The sequence below is a fragment of the Scylla paramamosain genome, chromosome 37 (genome assembly GCF_035594125.1).
Source record: "Scylla paramamosain isolate STU-SP2022 chromosome 37, ASM3559412v1, whole genome shotgun sequence".
NCBI lineage: Eukaryota > Metazoa > Arthropoda > Malacostraca > Decapoda > Portunidae > Scylla > Scylla paramamosain.
In genome coordinates, this window is record NC_087187.1 from 5497501 (window position 1) to 5512500 (window position 15000).

General features: G+C 42.6%; 1 protein-coding gene across 1 annotated transcript in view; it reads right to left on the bottom strand.

The window, feature by feature from the left end:
• Window positions 1–15000, bottom strand: part of LOC135091419 (fibroleukin-like) — a 21389-nt gene that overhangs the window by 2135 nt on the left and 4254 nt on the right. Inside the window, exons 3-5 of the mRNA XM_063989060.1 lie at window positions 14494–14599; window positions 11909–12036; window positions 1–10206 (exon numbers count right to left, since the gene is read on the bottom strand). The exon at window positions 1–10206 is cut by the window's left edge and continues 2135 nt beyond it. Coding sequence (XP_063845130.1) covers window positions 10019–10206; window positions 11909–12036; window positions 14494–14599 — 422 coding nt within the window. The 3' untranslated portion in view covers window positions 1–10018. The remainder of the gene's footprint in view (window positions 10207–11908; window positions 12037–14493; window positions 14600–15000) is intronic.

A 15000-nucleotide genomic window follows, 5' to 3' on the forward strand; every position in this document is an offset into this window, starting at 1 on the left:
TGATCCAGTTCAAAGATTAGTACACAATAAGAAAAACAGATGGCGTTACTATGAACCTGTAGTAGTAGTAGTAGTAGTGGTGGTGGTAGTGGTGGTGGTGACGGCGATGCACACTAAAGGGAAGGGAATGGGGGAAAAAAAAGGTGCATTTATTTTCGTACTGGCATTAGTTATAGTCACGCCTGCAGTACGTATCGTGGTCCTTTATAATCATCATCACTAAGAACTGGCAGTGTTGGACAAGATTATATCCTATTACTGTTTTGTTGTGTTATTTATTACATTGGTGGCAGTTGTGGAGAACGCGTGCGTCTTGCAACAGCGACATTGCATTCCTCTTATTTTCCTTCTTCTATGACTACTACTGCTATTACTATTACTAATACTACTACTTCTACTATCTATACTCATTGCCTTATTATTATTATTATTATTATTATTATTATTATTATTATTATTATTATTATTATTAAGCTTTATCTTTTTTTTATCGGAACTTCTTTATTTCCAGTTTTACTTGATTAAAGTTTCCTGTGTCTTCTTTTTATTCCATTTTCTTTCTTTTTTTCATTTTTTTCCACGTGTATTATTTTCATTATTTTTTTTTCTTATCATTTTTCATTTATTTTCTAAAACTCGCATTTTACTTGTTTTTTTATTCCTTTCTTCTTCATCTTATTTTCTCTTTATTTTCTTTTTTTTCAAATAATTTTGATCCTATATTGTTGTGTTGCTTTACTCTTTGTAGTAATTAAATATTCATGTATTTTATAATATATGCACTATTATTATTATTACTATCACTTGATACCATTCTTCTTTTCATTATTATTATTATTATTACTATTATTATTATTATTATTATTATTATTATTATTATTATTATTATTATTATTATTATTATTATTACCGTTATTGTTATCACTATCAGTAACAATCATCACCTGTGGTGCCTACATGGTATCAGCATCAGTGGCCTCAGTGACCCAAGCTGATCTAGAAGCCCAGCCCCCCGCCCCTCCTCCCCTTCTTTCCGCGGCGCTGATTGGTGTTCCCCTGATGCTCCTGCCACTTCACCACCTTTTCATGACTTTTCAATCACGTTGTTGATTAGCTGATTTTCGAAAATATCGATACGAAACCAAAGGTAATAGAAACAAAAATGTGAAAACAACATAATATCCTTAACCTGAACACGTCCACGAGCTGTGGCCACGCGCCACGCCTGTGTGGCTGAGAGTAATACCAAATGATATCATTTTCTGAAGTGTTTTTGCCTTCATATCATCATTGTTTTTTCTATTGATGTTTTCGAAAATCAGTTTACGGGAAGGATAATTGATAAGTTGACTGAATATATATATATATATATATATATATATATATATATATATATATATATATATATATATATATATATATATATATATATATATATATATATCAACAATTGGCCAGAGCATTAGAAGTGCACCAGTCACTGCCGATGGAGGGGTGGGGGTGGGATAGGATGTAAGGGGCAGATCAGCTCAGCCTGCGACGACTGTGGTTATTAGCATCAGTTACCAGTCACTAGTACTGTTGCCATCCACTACTGCACGCGTGTGGCAGTGTTCACTCATTGAGTCTTCCTCTTCTCCTCCTCCGCCTCATGGTCCCCTTGGGACGACACACACTGACTGACTTACACCTAACGACACACACACACACACACACACACACACACACACACACACACACACACACACACACACACACACGCACGCACGCACGCATGCACACACACACACACACACACACACACACACACACAGACACACACACACACATTAAACATCTAGTATCTACAATAGCACAATGACAAGGAAGAAAAGTGTTTCTTCATCTGCATTATCACTAGATTCTCCCTCCCTCCCAGAGTCTGTCACCCCGCAGCCAACCCTCGCACACTCCCCAGCCCTCGCACACTCCCCTCACCCACGTACACTCCCCAGGCCTCGTACATTCCCCTCACCTATGAACTCTCCCCAACTCACGTACTCCCCCCTCACCACTAATCTCTCTAAACCTAACCTAACCTAACCTAACCTAACTTAACCTAAATTTACGTGACCTACTGTAAGTTACTCGTAAATAAAACTTTCCATTTATATACTTTTTTTACTCAACAGTCTTTCTATAAAAATAAATAGGTTCTCTCTCTCTCTCTCTCTCTCTCTCTCTCTCTCTCTCTCTCTCTCTCTCTCTCTCTCTCTCTCTCTCTCTCTCTCTCTCCTCTTTGTTAGTTTTTCTCCTGATACATAGACATTCAAGTTTGTAACACTTAACATTTAAATATACATTGCTTTGGCTTCTCTGTTTTGTTTGGAAGTGCGAGAATAACGTGTAGGAGTAACTAAACCCTGTGCCGCTAACTCTGCCACAGTAATCAAGCCAGCTGAGGACGCGGGACACGGTAACGCTGCCGGGTAACGCTGCCGCTGACTGACGCTTTCACTCGCTCGCTGACTGGTATACGTATTCAATTATGGTTTTGGTAGGAATAAATCAGTTTGCCGCACGAGTCAAGGCAAGACAGGAAAGAATACGTCAAATAATCAATGCGTGAATGACAGCATTTCTTTGAAGAGTGAGATCTCAAGACACATACTCTAATTTTGAATGATTTTGACTTTTCTGGCACTTCAATAGGTCTTTTATTTCGTTCCTTTTGTTGCTCTCGACCAGTGCCACCCTTACATGTAAAAAGAAAAAGAAAAAAAGTCAGCAGGAGTGTTATCGTGTCTCGTGTCCTCAGCTGGCTCCATTACTGCCACACACTCGCCAACTCAACATCTAGGAGCCGGGAATGCATCTTCTCTTAAGCATATTGAAACTTTTGAAAGACGAAGTTATGTCTTGTGACTTTGGGGAAGAACGAAAGGAGAGTGAAATTTGACTAAGAGTAACTATACCACAACAACCATTCCTAGCGACCTTATATTTTATACTTCAATCCAGCCATCCTTTCGTCACCGCCAAAAAAAATAAATAATAATAATAATAATAACAATAATAATAATAATGATAACAACGATAAAAGTAGTAGGAGTAGTAGTATCAGTGTAATAGTAGTAGTAGTAGTAGTAGTAGTAGTAGTAGTAGTAGTAGTAACTAGAAATATTGATGAACTGAGAGAAAAACAAAACAGGCGTACACACACCAGTGGGTCTCCCCGCGGCCTGGCAGTACACACACACGCTAACCTAACCTACACACACCACCAGTTCGACTCCCTCCCTCAGTAGCACCTGCCCTCAGCACCAAGAACGACCACAGCGGCGACCCTCCTCCCGCCACCCACGCCAGCAGCCCGCTCCCGCCGCCCACCACACGCCCACCCCTCGCCCGCACCATGAACGACTCTCAACATATACATTTACAAACATACACATTATTCAACACTTACATATACGTATATACTACCGAAAATATCTGATATATCTGTATTATATATTATATATTTCGCTAAAACAGAGATTATATTTCATACAAAACTATCTCTTTGGTACGACACTTTCTGTTTCTATATTTCTCTCCGTAATGTGTAAAGTTTGCCTCAAAATAATAGACGCCACTCAATATACGTAAGTACGATTCGGTGATTCGGTCCGCCACTTCTCGTTCAGCGGCGCCCGTAAGTGTTTCCCGGCGCGTCGAGGCGTGGCGGCTCCACGCCAGCGAAAAATGGGAGCAAAATTGCCGCGTTTTCAGCAGTTTGTGTGTCGCGGCGGCACTGTATCGCGGCACTCTCACGCGGCCAGTCCCTGTCAGTAACCGCCGTAGTCTTTTCGCGCCGGAATTTGCACAGAAGGGAATCGAAACCATGACAAGGCCAGGTGCAGGAAATCCTCAGCTGAACAAAGAGTGCCGAGCCCGATCACCTCGCTCCTGGTGATCCACGACCGCTGCAGGAGGAGAATAAACACTTGAATCTTATTTTTCTCGCCGAGTGCTGTCTTTGTGCACCTGATGCAGGTGTTGCGTGTGTGAACCAATGCGGCGCCGACTAAAGCAGGTGTCACGCGACCTCCAGCATCGCCGCACGTCAGCCACTGCTGCAACAAGTATGTGGAACTAAATCCAAGAGTGCCATCACATACGACCGTCCCGCGTGCTCATGGTGAATTACCACTCGCTGACAGACGCCGCACTCACTGCAGCACAACAAACACGTCGTGGTTAGAGTGGCCAGTATTAGGTGCAGCGTCCGTGGCACTGCGTTCTTAGAGAGGAGGAAGAGGAGAAACCAATAGAGGCCATGGTTGTCGAATATAGAAAGGCTTCTTAAGAGAAGACAGTGACCGCCATCATGAGTGGCGGGTAACCACACAACATATCGACATTGTCACTACCGATACCTCATCGTGTATCCTGCTGCTTTCAAAGCTAAGTAATATTTATTACTTACACATTGTTTATACGTGTACATACACTATACGTTTGTGCGGTGATTTTTTTTTTTTCTTTCTTTTTTCTTTGTTCTGGAAACGAAGTTTCCCTTCGGACTGATCCCGACTTAACCCCGCGAATATAACTCCTTTACTCGTGTATGGAGGGAGTGTTGCGGAAGTGACACATGCGGCGCTGCTGGAGGTGCGGGTAGTGTGCGAGATTTAGTGGAGTGGCGGCACGTGAAACACGGCAAATCTGCGCCCAGTTCTTCCTTCGAAGCAAAGATTGGTGGTTCGCTTTTCGGTGGTTCGTTCAGTCGGGTGTTACATCACGCCGCGCACACCTCAGCACTACAGAACGACGCCGACCACGACGACGACGACGACGCTACAATAGACTTGGCTAAAACTCCGAATGGGACACACACACACACACACACACACTAATTAATAATAATCAATAATAAACTTTTAGTACAACACTTGTTCACTTCATGGGCTGAAACTTACAGTAACTCTCTCTCTCTCTCTCTCTCTCTCTCTCTCTCTCTCTCTCTCTCTCTCTCTCTCTCTCTCTCTCATTTTGTTTCCTACTTTTCCCTCTTTCTTATCATTTAAAGGGAATTTCTAATAGCAAAACACCTCTAGATTCTAACTAGGGTATTTAATTTATAGAAAGATCAGTTAGCACCAATTCTGTCTATAATTGCTTTCGTCCCTCGCCGAAAAAGAGGATTCGAACTCGTGTGCCACGAAGCGTCAAAGATCACTGAACTAGTTTTTGAATACTTAAAACTCGTGTTATGAAACGCTCGTTTTCTCGCCAGGGCCATTTTCAAAGGCCACAGAAATGATAAGTCGGGTTTTATCATTTTTTTTTTTCAATGATGGTGCATTGAATCATAAAAGCACCCTCAAATTTTCAATAAACTCCTTCAAGAGCCTGTTACATTTCACTAAAATTGTGAAACACAGGAAAATCTCAATAACTCCCACTAGAGTTTGTTAATAAAAATAAAAGGTCGCTGTTAAACTATCACGTCATGGAAACATCCTTAAAATCTCAGTAACCTCCACTACAGCGTGTTCAAAGCGTAGAATCCTTAAAATATCACTAGAATCATGAGAATATCTTTGAAATCTTCAATAACTACTATTAGAGTATGTTCAATATTCCATAACTTCTATTAGAGTATGTTCAGTGTATAGAGTACTTATTAAACTATCACTAAGATCATAAAATCACCCATGAAAACCTCAATAACTTTCACTAGAGCGCTTTCAAAGAGTACTGTCCTTATCGAACTATCACCAAAATCATGAAAACGCCTTTAAAAACCGCAAGAACTCACGCTAAAATCTGTTAAAGCTGAAGAATCTTTATTGAACTAACACTAGAATCATGAAAACATCCTTTAAATTCCCGCAAACTCCCACTAGGGCCTGTTGGAAGTCGTGGAGGTAAGACGCCGAATCACGGACCTCCTCCCAACACAGACACTTCCATACCTGCACAGGACCACTACCGCTGCTCTATGGTGGCTGATGCACCAACAGATGTAACGCCACGAGCACATGATAGATGGACACATGAAGAAAACACAAGGACCTGCTGGGGCACTAGTAATAACACTAGTAATGACCGGAACACCGTGACGCAACCCTCCGTGAGCCGTGTTTGTATGTGTATGCGTGCCACCGCTGCCGCTGGTGATGGTGGATGCGCGGGAGTGATGCGCGTGTGTACATAAACAGAGGCAAGGAGGAAGATGAAGGAAGAAGAAAACGTAACGAATGATCACTAGTTTTCGCGAATGAGTGATTTTTGTTCTCGTGTTTTGCTGGCGCTCTCTACAGTAACATGTACTCGTTTAAAGAGAAGTAGAGACAGATGAAGGGAGAAGAAAACAACGAATGATTACTAGTTTTCGTGAATGAATGTTGTCCTCGTGTTTTGCTAGAGCTCTTTACAGTAACATGTACTCGTATAAAGAGAAGTACAGACAGATGAAGGAAGAAGAGAACGTAACGAGCGACTATTAATTTTTATGACTGTTTTCTTGTTACCGTGTTCTACTGGTGCTCGCGGGTAACCTAGCCTAACCCAGCCTAACCTCACCTAACTCCCTCGGTGTTAAAATAATAATAAATAATAACAGAAAATGTTACCCCTTGGAGATATTATAGAGGTAGAGATTACAAACGCCATTACAGTGTGTGTGTGTGTGTGTGTGTGTGTTTCTCTTCACCGGGAGTTGGAGAAGGACCAGAAGAGTAATGTCTACGTGATGGAAAGAAGGAAGAGGGTTGTTGAATTTGGCATATCTATCCACCTATCAGTCTATCTACCCATGTTAACTCACTCGTTCATTCATTCAGTCACTTTAGTCCTCCATACTTCCATCAGATTTGTTTTTATACATGAATTTTATCGCTTTGCCAAGTCATTCAACTCTTTACTTCATCTGCGTTGAGAACAAAACCGGGACTCTCACTTTGATCTTGTGTTCTGTTATTACATATGCCTTTATCTGTAAGTTTGATCGCACTGACTAATGATTCACTGTTTACTTCATCTACGTCGACAAGAAACAGGAAAAAAATCCACACAATCAGTAATGAACGCGCTTGATGAAGTGAGCTCTTAAGGACACGCTGTTTGCGGTTCAGTTTGCGGTTTAGTCAATACTTGTACTCGGGGAAGCACAGAACCACCGCGCCTAAACCACCGGGAAGAGGATGAACGCCTTGTGGTGAATTGATCTTCCCAGCAAACGCCCCCAGTCATTTTGTGGGTGTGCCGCTTCACCGTCAAAAACTGAATTCCGGTTCTGTTTGTTAATATGAAAAGATGTTGAAAGAAAGAAAAGTTCAGGGCTTTCCTTCCCTTCTCTCTCTCTCTCTCTCTCTCTCTCTCTCTCTCTCTCTCTCTCTCTCTCTCTCTCTCTCTCTCTGCGTCGTTATGCAACAACAGGAAAAAAAAAATTTAAAAAGACGATGACATGAAAAGAAGAAAAAAGAAAGAAAACAGAAGACAAAAGAAAAGGAGCAAAACACAAAATGCAGACCACGGGAAAAATAGATCATAAAGATAAAATGAGAAAAGAAAACGATGGCAGGGACAAGAAGGGAAGAGAAGAAGCAAAAAGATGGCAATAAAAGAGACAATGTAAACAAGAAAGAAATATTAGTGCATATACCTCCGTCACACACACACACACACACACACACACACACACACACACACACACACACACACACGAGTAGTGCAGGTGATGGTGGCGTCACGCAAGTGCATAATGAAGTGAACACAGGAGTTGCTGGTCACCGGGACGCCAGTGACGCACTTTGCTATAATGGCTTGCATCAGGGATCCCAGAGACCCCCAGAACGACCCTGATGGGACCCAGGACGACCCCAGTGGGACAACGAAAGGACTCCCAGAATCACACTGATAGGACCCTTTAATAGGAACCCAAATTTATCCTCAATGCAATCTCTTAAGGATTTAAAGAACAACCTTAAGATGACTTCCAGAATGACCCCAAATATGATCCCCAGGAGGACCTCTACAATGTTCTCCAAAAGTCCTTCAAGAGGATCTTACTAGATTGCCAATAAGATCCTGAGAATGCCCCAATGAGATCCCTAGGAAGACCCCCCACAGGAAACTGATATTAGGATCCCCAAGATTTCCTAAGTAGGACCGCGATAGAACATCCCATGAGGAACCGCACATTGAGCCCCTGCAGGGACCTCCAAAAGGACCTTCAATAGGACCTACCATGATCCAAATAGGGCTCAAATAGGTTTCCAGTTGGATCCTAGAATGACCTCCAAAAACTCCCTAAAGTCCCAAAGAAGGACCTTCATGGGACCTCACCAGGACCCTACAAATCCCAATAAAGGTCCTCAGTAGGGTCCAACACGACCACAGAGGAACACTCAATGAGAGCCTAACAGGATTACGAAAGGGCCAATGGGACTTTAAACGGAACCCCAGAATGACCTTTGACCCCTAATAGGATCTCTGGAAACAACCCCTACAAGACCCAGAAAGATCCTTCAATAGGATTTCTGTAGGATCCCAGAAGGACCCCAACAGGATCTAAAAGAGTTCCAGAAGCATCCCCAAGGAAGGCCCCCAGAAGACCCCCTCCAGGGACGCTCCCAAAGACCCCTGCTGCGACCAGGGCTGCGGCACAACAAAGCAGTGTTGTGGTGCGTGCGATAAATAGCTTACATTACGACACAAAAAAAAAATATATTACAAAAATATAATTACCTTAAGACTTATATAATAGTAGTGATTCTATGCATCTGCTTCCATTAGTGTACTATCATTTCTTTTATTATTATTATTATTATTATTATTATTATTATTATTATTATTATTATTATTATTATTACTTGTTTCATCATTCTAATTTTCTCCTTAGGTTTAATTATTTTTGTATTCAATTTAAGAATGAAATATTTTGACAGTTGTATTATTTTCACCTTGATTTTCCTTTTCTCATTGGTTTTTGAGCCAATTCTCAGCCTTGAAAACAACATAATTCTTATTAACATCACTATGAGAAATTTCACCTTTGACTTTCGGTTTAGTAATGCATTAATGATTTTTTTCTTTTTTTTCTTCCTGTTATATGTATATTTTTAGTGGTCAATTATCTTATTTTGTATTGTTTGTTTGTTTGTTTGTGTGTGTGTGTGTGTGTGTGTGTGTGTGTGTGTGTGTTGTTAGCACTTTCCATGAGTGTTTTTAATGTGGTTACTGTGGAAGCCCGTAACGTGTGCGTGTGTGTGTGTGTGTGTGTGTGTGTGTGTGTGTGTGTGTGTGTGTGTGTGTGTGTGTGTGTGTCTGTGTGCGCACGTGAGTGGTGGCAATAACGACGACAAACCGAGTTATTTTGGGGATGTGAACATGAGGAGAGGAAGTGGTGGTGGTGGTAGTGGTAGTGATGGTGGTGGCGATGGTGGTGGTGGTAGTGGTTGTGGTGGTGGTGGTGGTGGTGGTAGAAGTGGTGGTGGTGGTGATGATGGTATTAGTAGTAGTAGTGGTGGGATTAGATTATGTTATCTCTCTCTCTCTCTCTCTCTCTCTCTCTCTCTCTCTCTCTCTCTCTCTCTCTCTCTCTCTCTCTCTCTCTCTCTCTCATACGCAGATACTCACACACACACACACACACACACACACACACACACACACACACACACACACACACACACACACACACACACACACACACACACTGCACGCAAACAAGAAACGTTAGCACATCAACACCACGCAACGTTTGCCACACACACACACACACACACACACACACACACACACACACACAGGCACCCCTAAACTTGCACTGTGCTCACCACTAGTCCACTCCTTGGGGTTGGAGGGAGAAGGGGGCGCCTTAAGCCTGAAGGGACACTGGGGAGAGGGGGCGCCATCATCACACTCCCTCTAGACCTCCCATATAACCCCTCCTCCTCCTCCTCCTCCTCCTCCTCCTCCTCCTTCTCCTCCTCCTCCTACTCCTCCTCCTCCGTGATCACTCCTTCGGTTTGTCGTCGCTACTCCATCACTCCAGCGGCCGAAACTTGAGTACCAGGGACTTGAGGGAGTAGTTTGAATCTTTCCAGTGCCACCAGGTCACGCCGCGCTCAGGCCCCTGGTACCTGCCCCTCCGGTACTGCCCCGTCGGCTGCGTGCAGGCACAGCGGCCCCACCACCACCCGCCGCCGCCTCGACCTCTCGCGCAGCTGCCCCCTGGAACACAGACACGTAATCATGTACTACTGCCTACCGCTCCTGCTGCTGTTGTTGTTATAGTGGTAGTGGTGGTGGTGGTGGTGGTGGTGGTCACTGGAATCATGGAGGAGCCACTGAAAACGATAATAACTTCCATTAAAGGCTGTTGAAGGTACAGATTCCCCGTTAAACTGTCACTGGAATCATGGAAGCACCGCTGAAAACTCAATCACTTCCACTAAAGCCAGTTAAAGCTGTAAAACTCATCGCGAAACTGTCACTGGAATCACGGAAACACACTCGAAAACCCCACCACCTCCCACTAGAGCCTGTTAAAAGTCTAAAATATTTGTTAAACCCTCACTGGAATCACAAAAAAAAAAAAAATCCTTTGAAAACTCATATAGCTTCCACTAAAGCCTGTTAAAAGTTCAGAACATTATTTTCAGCTATCACTGGAATCACAAAAAAAAAAAAAAAAAAAAAAAACTAATAGCGCCTGTCGGAAGTGTAGAGCCATCAAAACATCTCTGAAAAGCCTCAATAACTCCCACTACAATCTGCTGGAAATTGTGAAGGTAAGCCACTGAAATATCAAAAGACTACAGTCCCAGATTGGTGAAGTGCTGTGTTATCACCGAAGCAGCGAGAGAACCAAGGAAGAACCACGTATTTTGAAAAGCCTCAAACTCTCACAGGCACTAATTTCAAAGCGCCACAGATGAGTATTCGGCGTTTTATGGGTGTTTTTCTCACTGATGCTGCAGAATTGCTATTAAACTGTGACTTGAATGACGAAAGCACCCTTGAAAGCACCAATAACAATCCACTAGACCTTGTTAAATCTGGTTCAGAAGAGAAGATGAGAGAGTACGGATCCGAGAGAGAGAGAGAGAGAGAGAGAGAGAGAGAGAGAGAGAGAGAGAGAGAGAGAGAGAGAGAGAGAGATTACTGAGAAGATTAAAGGATGAGAGAGAAGGACATGATTGTGTTAGGTATCGTGTGATGAAGGATAGTGAGATGATGAGCCAATAAGGATGATGGTGAGGATGGAGAAGGAGGAGGAGGAAGAGGAGAAGAAGGGAGGGAAGGAGGGAGGAAGACGATGTAAATAGAAAAAGAATAAAAGGAGGAGGAGATGAACTGGACAAAAGAGAGAAGGGAGAAAAGAGTTGGAGAAAAAAAATAATAAGTTTCTTGAAATATACGTAAACAATCTCTTCTCTCTCTCTCTCTCTCTCTCTCTCTCTCTCTCTCTCTCTCTCTCTCTCTCTCTCTCTCTCTCAAGTGAATGTACCCATCCGAAAGTCCATTTTTCCTATAATTATTATCCTTTTTTTTTGTTCGAGATCAGCAATTTAACGTAATCTCCTCTCCCCATTTTAATACTCTTGACTGCCCTCCACACACACACACACACACACACACACACACACACACACACACACACAGAGAGAGAGATAGATAGATAGATAGATAGATAGATAGGAAGATAGATAGATATACGGTTTATAGTGACCACAAACATAGATACACTGTAAAGCACATATATTTCTTAATGATACTTTGAAGCAATGAGAGGTGCAAAATCCTAAATAGAAGAAATAAAAAAAAAAAAAGTACAGTAGTAGAGACAAAAAATACGGTCCAAAATAATCACGATAAAACAACAACACACACACACACACACACACACACACACACACACACACACACTCACAATTCTCCTGGTCATTGTCGCTGTCCACCGTGGAGAACATCTGCAGGTGGGAGTGTCTCAGGCTGTCCCCGGCAGTGCCCGTGTAGCCAGACACCTTGAGGCGGTACTTGTCCTCCTCGCCAGACACCCTGCAGGACACGGCCGCGTTACCAGAGGCAGGGGAGGAGCAAGGTCAATAAACTAGACTACTTTATTGGCCTTGGGAGAGGGAGAGGGGAGGTGAGGTGAAACACGATAAGGAGAGTAAGACGAGGAGAGTGACTGAAGGTGAGAATAGATACTCGTAAAGAGTGAGGCTGAAGGCGACGAGAGTGACTGATGGCGAGGGGAAAGGCTAAGGAGTGTGACTGAAAGCGAGGAGAGTGACTGAAGGCGAGGAGAGTGACTAAAGGCAAGGAGAATTGATAAGAAGTGTGACTGAAGGGAAGACTAAAGTGACTGAAGGCGAGGAGAATGGGTAAGGTGTGTGAATGAAGGCGAGGGGAGTGACTGAAGGCGAGGAGAATGGGTAAGGTGTGTGAATGAAGGCGAGGGGAGTGACTGAAGGCGAGGAGAATGGGTAAGGTGTGTGAATGAAGGCGAGAAGAGTGACTGAAGGCGAGGAGAATGGGTAAGGTGTGTGAATGAAGGCGAGGGGAGTGACTGAAGGCGAGGAGAATGGGTAAGGTGTGTGAATGAAGGCGAGGGGAGTGACTGAAGGAAGCACTGAGAAGTAACCTGGGTCAATGGTGCGTTTCAAGATACACGATTTTTTTTTTTTTTTTTTCAAAGGGTGCCTGGAAATGATGGGTGCATAAGAGTGCTCAGTACGTAAAGGTGTTTTAGGAAGTTAATGTAAGAAATTAATTTGAATTCTGATTAAATCATTGCAAATTTATGTATTTTATTAGTACGTTGCACCCAGACGCAACTCACTCCTCATGTGTTTAAGTTGTGCCATTTTGTTTCACTATACATTTAGCACTCTATAGCAATTATTTAGGACCGAATAACTATTTCCAATGCTTAGAATAGAGTTCTAATACTTTTACTTATATATTTTCAGTCTTAAAACTAAAGAAAATCTCAAATATTCATGTAATTCTTTCGTAATTAACTGTCCAAGACGCAAGAGTCCATGAATTTTTCAAAGGCTCTCTGAAAGATGCACGGACTTGGCAAAGGCTGAAGATCATTGCACCAGAGGATGAGGTGATGGAGGCAAGGTGTGCATCAGATGAAGGGAAGACTGAATGAGAATATACAACACAGATAAAACAGCGTAACTCAAGCCGTGTATACTTCAGCTACACGCACACACACACACACACACACACACACACACACACACACACACACACACACACACACACACACACACACACACCACTGCTAACTTCAAGCCTGATAAAACTCGATTTCAAAAGGAGACAGAAAGAAATTGATTCTGAAATAGACTGGTGGATAACTGGAATGGACTCAGTAATCAGGTTGTTAATGCCGAGTCGATAGGAACTCTAAAAGAAGATTAAATTTATGGACAGGGATGACAGGTGGATGTGGGTACAGATATTTCATACAGAGGCTGCCGCGTGTAGACCTGCTGGCTTATTGAATCTCCCCTTTATGCTCTCAACTTTGAAGTGGTGTGCTTGTCCTTCGTCAACATTCACACCACTGGAGAAATGGTTTGCACTGACATACGGAAAGGAAAATTGAGAATAGGAGGTTAATTTTGTCTTCTTCCAATCTACGAGGTCATCTAAACGACTGGTTCAATTAAAGTCTAGTCTAGTTAAAGTATAGTTAGTTATAGCAAAAGTTTTCAGAAAAATGGAAATAATCTTAATTAACCTCTTAACTTCCAGGCGCTAAATGTTTACTTCTCGTCACTAATCTAACCAAAATTAACCTAACCTAACCTAACCAAAATTAACCTAACCTAACCTAACCAAAATTAACCTAACCTAACCTAACCAAAATTAACCTAACCTAACCTAACATAACCCAACCTAACCTAACCTAACCTAACCAAAATTAACCTAACCTAACCTAACTTGACCCAACCTAACCTAACCTAACCTAACCAAAATTAACCTAACCTAACCTAACATAACCTAACCTAACCTAACCTAACCTAACCAAAATTAACCTAACCTAACCTAACCTAACCTAACCTAACCAAAATTAACCTAACCTAACCTAACATAACCTAACTTAACTTAACCTAACCTAACCAAAATTAACCTAACTTAACCTAACCTAACCAAAATTAACCTAACTTAACCTAACCTAACCAAAATTAACCTAACCTAACTAACTTGACCCAACCTAACTTAACCTAACTAACCTAACCTAGCCTTCCGATGAAAACGTTAATGTTATTTCAATATTACCCAATACTTGCCTAACACTGAGAAGATTAAGTTGAATAAAAATAAATAAGGTGACATAACACACACACACACACACACACACACACACACACACACACACACACACACACACACACACAGGAGATTAAGTTAGATAAAAGCAGATAAAGGGATAGGATAACGACACACACACACACACACACACACACACACACACACACACACACTCACGAGAAGAAGGAGTAGGACGCCCACGCTGCATTTCCTTCCCAGTCTTCCATGTCCGCCCGCAGCTGGTGTGGGCGGCCGCTGGTAAGGGCGTGGAGAGCCTTCAGACCTGCGGGGAGCGGCAAGGCGGGGGGGGGAGGAAGGGCGAGGAAAGGGAGGGGGTGAGGGGGATGAGATGGAAGGAGAGCATATTTTTAAGGTGGGGGAGAGAGAAAACAAAGAAGGGGGTGGAGAGAGAGAGAGAGAGAGAGAGAGAGAGAGAGAGAGAGAGAGAGAGAGAGAGAGAGAGAGAGAGAGAGAGAGAGAGAGAGGGAACGAAAAAAAGGAATAGAAAGACAAGGAGGAGGAGGAGGAGGAGGAGGAGGAGGAGGAGGAGGAGGAGGAGGCGGAGGAGGATTGGAAGGAGGATCGGTGTATAGATTTGGAGAGGAAATAAAAAAAAGGAGTGGAGATGAGGAAGAAAAGAAGGATACGAAGAAAAGAAGAAAAATATATATTGAATGTGTGGAA